We start from the raw sequence: 5,383 nt of genomic DNA on the forward strand, positions 1-5,383 counted from the left end.
TGGCAGATGATTTGCAGGTGAGGAGTGCCTCACATGCTCTTGGGGTCCCTACCTCACATGCAACCCAATGTGATGCATTCTCAACATCCCCCCCTCCCCCACCACACTTAATTTATGCAGGCAAAGGATTAGTTAAAGCTTAATTTGTCTGAAGAGGAGGGGTAAGGGTAAAGGGCTCAATCATCACTGGTTTGGCTGTCATCATGTGTAATTTATGCATTAACTAATTCAGAGGCAGAAGCAGCACAGACGCATACAGAGGGAAAAGATTGAAGCAGACATAAAGATGATACAAACCATAATTACAGAACGTAAGAATCAAAATGAAGTCATTGAAGCTGAACATCATCTTCATCATCACGATAAGAGAGTTTTTTTCAATACATGAACTGATTTTTTTTTTTTTTTTTTCACTCTTTTCTCCACTATGCAAGTAAGATTTTGAAAAACGAGAAAGAGGCGGACACTTGGTGCATATGGACCACAATACAAGCGATGTATTTCAAAGATGAGATTAAGACAAGGATGGTTCCAACGTCCAGGGAACAGATCAATGAGGGGAGAAAGGAAATGAACAACACTTCTGCACCCGCCCAATGGATGTAATCCTCGCATTTGAAGCAGGCCGAGGTTGAGCATTGGTGGTGAGATGACAAGTGGAATAATGTTTACGAGTACTGTGACAACATAATGACTGATATACACTTGTCCAATATGGAATCACTGGAGACATACGATGAGGTGTTGGAAACAGAATTGATTGGGAGCTTGAGCAGTGCTTTAACAGTAGAAAGGGGAAAGAAGGAAAAAAAATTGAACTATGTATTTTTTTTGGTCCTCGGATGGGGTTGAGTTTTAACATTGTGATCCTCTGCGGCAGGAAAGAGCACCAGCACCAGAAGTAATGGAGGCAACCATGGAAGAGGACTTTGCACCTAAGCTAGAGGCCCTGGCATAACTGGCGGCAGCTCCATTTCCTGATGGAGTGAAATAGGCCCCATTCAGCAGAAGGTCTCCCTCTGATCTCCAATTCCAGTTCTTCCATACACCATCTTCAGTGTCAACTCTCTTCGTAACCTGCATGTCCACATAATTATTTGTTATCAACTACACATTGCAGAATTCCTATGGGAAGACACAAAAATATAATGGGTGAAAATTATACTTCGATCTCTTTATAAAAAATACCTCTTTAGAAAAAAGGTTGGCAGGGGCAAGATATCTGTTGCCCTGGCTGTTAATGGTGGGTTCAGCACTTCCACCAATTGCATACATTTCCCAGTGAGTGTAGTCATTGTTCACCACATGGAAATATCCATGCCTGCACCTGCATTATTCACACATAGATATTGATTCCAATACGAGCTCACATTCAACTGCATCTCTCTATGTTTTTTGATTGTTCTCAAAATGGGAAAAACTGTCCTAAGTTCATACTTCAGAACTAATGATCGTCAATATATAAAATGTTACCTAGGCATTCTCTGTATAAGACCCTCGCCAAAATGGTTGTAGGCAATGGTGACCTGCATTTGCTTATCTCTGGTGTAAGAATCACTGTGACCCAACAGCATCACCTGTAATTTGAATAAATTCCATATATTAAGCAACTAGTTTAGTCCTTTTCTTCAGCAGAAATAAGTGGATATGTAGTATTGAAATCAAAAGGCAGTTTTTCAATTGGATATATAATTTATGCATGAAAAACAGGAACTATGAAGAAAGACCTCATTGTGGTGAGTGAAGTAGTTGTTGGAGATGGTAATGGCAGTGGAACCCATGATGGCGTCCACAAGGCCATCAGCACAATTAGCCAGTGAATTGTGGTCAACCCAGATATGGCTTGCTCCAAAAATGGAAACCCCATCGCCATCGGCCATTGTCCTCCACCCATAGTGAGTTGGGGAGCTTCGAACCATGGCATTCCCCGTGGACTTGCAGTCGTGGATGTGGAGGCCATGGATGATGACATTTGTGATGAACTGGATAGTTATGCAAGCCCCATTGGCAATGTGGACATTCACCCCACGACCATCGATGGTCTTGAAGCTGTTCATGATCAGCTCTTGCTTCAGAGTGATCACCATGTCCCGCTTGAACAGTATCCACAGCGGCCTGTCCTGGATCACTGCATACCGGAGCGTGCCCGGTCTCGGGTTCACTGCGTCATCGTCGCTTGGGTCCGTCACAACATAGTACTTGCCGTCGCGACCCCCAATCGCATTTCGTCCAAAGCCAATTCCACAATCGGCCAGCCTCTTCCTGTTGCGGTGCCAGTTGGGGTCACACCGCCAGCAGTCGTCAATTGGGTTTCCAGTTCCGCACGAGAAAAATCCTAACTTCCTCCTCTCCGTGCTATTCCGAATACTCCTGTAAATTTTAGAACAAATTATTATCATTATTATTGCGCGATCCTTAAAACAACATAATCTTTATAATATTTGGAATAGTTCCAGACTAAATTTTTTTGGCTCTATGGCCTAATATTTGAATTTGAATCCTTAAATATAATAAGTGAGTCGGCGATTATTGGCAGAGATGATCCAAGGGGGAATTAGCCAGTTGGAGACTTTTGACACTAAGGTTGCGTACCAAACACCAATTGCAGCTACATAGCTAGCTCATTCACTGTGATGTGGGGGAGGCAGGCCATGTGAGTTGGTGGGAGGATTGTATACCGTATACGGATGGGCCGTTAAGGTGCATACGGACAAATGGGGTGATTGGCTACCAGGAATAAATGCAAGAGGTGGGGATGAGCACTTCTCGTTTAGTATATTGAGTGTGTCGGTGCGGGTATCTCCTAAATGGAATGAGACTTAATGAGATCATGCTGGTTACAATGAATGGCTCTGCAGCAGCCCCAAAAGTCTTTCACTAAAATCCTATCCAGATCTGTAACTGGGAGGATCGATCTTCATGCCTTTTTGACAGGCTGGAAAGAGGGTGCATGATTTATGTCGCCGACCCAAATGTTTGGGCAACAGCGTTGGGAATAATTGTGGCTTTCAATCAAATGCACTGGTGAGAAGTTGAAAACTGATCAGTGGCTGTTTTCACCGAAGCATCAATTACTAATTAACGCATTGGATTCCACTTATGAAAACTCAAATTGGGCATCTCTATTTTGATCAATTCGATGGGTTTATGGGTGCAATGAAGTGTCAAGCGGTTGGATTCATGTGAAGGACCTCCCGTCATCCAGTAAAAGGGAAAGCAATTAATCTGGCGGTCGTTAATTTTCGCAATTTGTGAAAGCCTCATTCTGAAAATTTTAGTATTATATTGTACAATTTGCACGCCACGCATAATATAAGTCATATGCAGCCAAACAAGTGCTTTACCCAAAATCGCCACTTTCATCATTTTAGACACACAACAGGGTTAAATATTAGAAGCAGTGTAGAGCTAATGTAGGCAATGAGGGAAATTTGGATGAGGGTGAAGACAAGAAATAAACCAAGTAGCGTGATGTGCGGATCTCATGGCAAGGGCATGTGGGCAAGCTGACAACAAGCGTGATCGCAATGAAAAAGAGCTAAATATCTCTACCAGTGGGGAGAACATGGGTCAATTCCTTAACTCAAAACTGGACCTCCTCGCTCTCGCTCTCGCTCTCGCTGATTATTAAAATTGAAATGTGCCAAACAACCAGATTGTGAGATGAAGAAAGAAAAATAAAATAAAAGCCGATCAAATGGGAACTTACGAATCAACCATTGAAGCAACGTCTTCAGGATTATCCACAGCATGCTCATTCTTCCAGGCTTCACCTTCCTCTGACCTGAATCAGATTGCTCACGTCAGTCAAACATGAAAGCGAGGAAGAAAGGAAAATTCAGATCTGGGTAATAAAACAGCATAAAATCAGAGCTGATACGATTTGCATTTTGGCACATTCCGAGTTTGAGCTCGTTTTGTGCCTGTTTTCGGGTCCGAGTTCGTTGTTTTTTCTTTTTTTTTGACCTTTTTTTTTCCTGCCCAGAAAAGGCATTGCGTGACTGTGCTTTGACTACATAAACTATGTCGGTATACGAGTGCCAGTACTTCCATGTGATCTCTTAAATTTTTCCATAAACAAAGCAGATAATTCCGTACACATTGCTCGAGGCAGGAAGAGAGGGAGAGAGAGAGAGGCCATTGGTTGGAGACTGAAGGAGGAATGTCTTCGAAATGACTAATTTGACCTCGTGTTGTAGGAACTTACCTGGGGTTGACCGTTGGTTGAGGAGGGATTAAGATTTTATTAAGGGTAATTTAGTAAAAGGGGCTAAGCGCCATTCAAGAAAGTAACTGGCTTGCGAGCGAACTGTGTAGCTCTCGAGGAACGAAAGCAGGGGAACTAACATAACGGAATAAACGATCCAGATTTATCGGATCTCTATCTCACGGCTACGCCTAGTTATCCTACGATCCAGGTTCAGCCCGAGGCTGGGTGTACGGTCTGGATTCCCTGTGAAATGCTGGAGAAGATCGAGATTAAAGCGTGGAAATTGAGACGGCCGCGACTCACCTTTCCGCCATTGACGAGCTCTTCAACTCCTCTGTTTCTTTAGTCCTGTCAGAAGATAAAACGCGAAAGAATTGGGTTAAGGATTGAAGGTATTCGGAAGCTAAATCTGCAATTACTCTCCTGTTTCTTGGAACGAAGCATAATGTGAGAAATTCACTGAGCTTACGCCATAAAACTAGTTTAAAACACAAAAATTAATTAAGGAGAAGACATTACAAACAGAGCATCGAAAAACTCGGAAAACAGAATGCGAGCTTCGACACAACATTTACAGAAATCCCCTGTTTCTCCCCGACAAACACTGCCAACTGTATATATAGAGCTGCGAAAAAGACCAAGAAATCTAACCTTGACTGCGCAAGGTCGTCCCTCCCAATTGCAGCCTTCACACCCACAACAAGCATTACAGCCAGTAATGCCAATACAGAAAACCATCTCAGAGAAACCGCCATTAATGTCGGCTCACAGCTCTCTCCCTATAACAGAGCAATGTCTGATTGTTTCTCTCTCTCTCTTTCTCTCTCTCTCTCAGAGTATGCCTAATGGAAAAGGAGAAAGACGAGAAACGAAGCGGGTCAAAGCAGAGCTCTAATGAAGCCATGTATATATAGGGAAAAGCTGCCTAACTTAGTTAACGTAAGTTCTTAACCATGGTTAAGTTAATTAACTCCATTATTAACCCGACTTTTAACCACCTCTCTCCACTCCTCTAACCGCCACTAACGAACGCTCTCTCTCTCTCTCTCTCTCTCTCTACTTTCTCTCACTGCTTTTCTCTCTCTCCGGCACGCCGCTTTCACACGTGTCACGCTCCTCGCTCACTCACGTGCCGTGCCTTCTCTCTGTTCAGCTAAGCTCGACCTTCCACAT

The 5,383-nt window shown here is 43.2% G+C and overlaps 1 protein-coding gene across 1 annotated transcript; it reads right to left on the bottom strand.

The window, feature by feature from the left end:
• Window positions 1-332: 332 nt before the first annotated feature.
• LOC131155539 (probable pectate lyase 8) lies at window positions 333-5,097 on the bottom strand. Its single transcript, XM_058108758.1, has 7 exons — window positions 4,862-5,097; window positions 4,514-4,558; window positions 3,710-3,784; window positions 1,728-2,370; window positions 1,474-1,577; window positions 1,189-1,327; window positions 333-1,077 (listed from the first exon to the last, which is right to left on the bottom strand). Exons 1-7 carry the CDS (start codon window positions 4,963-4,965, stop codon window positions 856-858), a joined length of 1,332 nt encoding a protein of 443 aa, XP_057964741.1. The 5' UTR covers window positions 4,966-5,097; the 3' UTR covers window positions 333-855.
• Between the last annotated feature and the right edge of the window lie 286 nt (window positions 5,098-5,383).

The sequence above is a fragment of the Malania oleifera genome, chromosome 5 (genome assembly GCF_029873635.1).
Source record: "Malania oleifera isolate guangnan ecotype guangnan chromosome 5, ASM2987363v1, whole genome shotgun sequence".
Lineage (NCBI taxonomy): Eukaryota > Viridiplantae > Streptophyta > Magnoliopsida > Santalales > Ximeniaceae > Malania > Malania oleifera.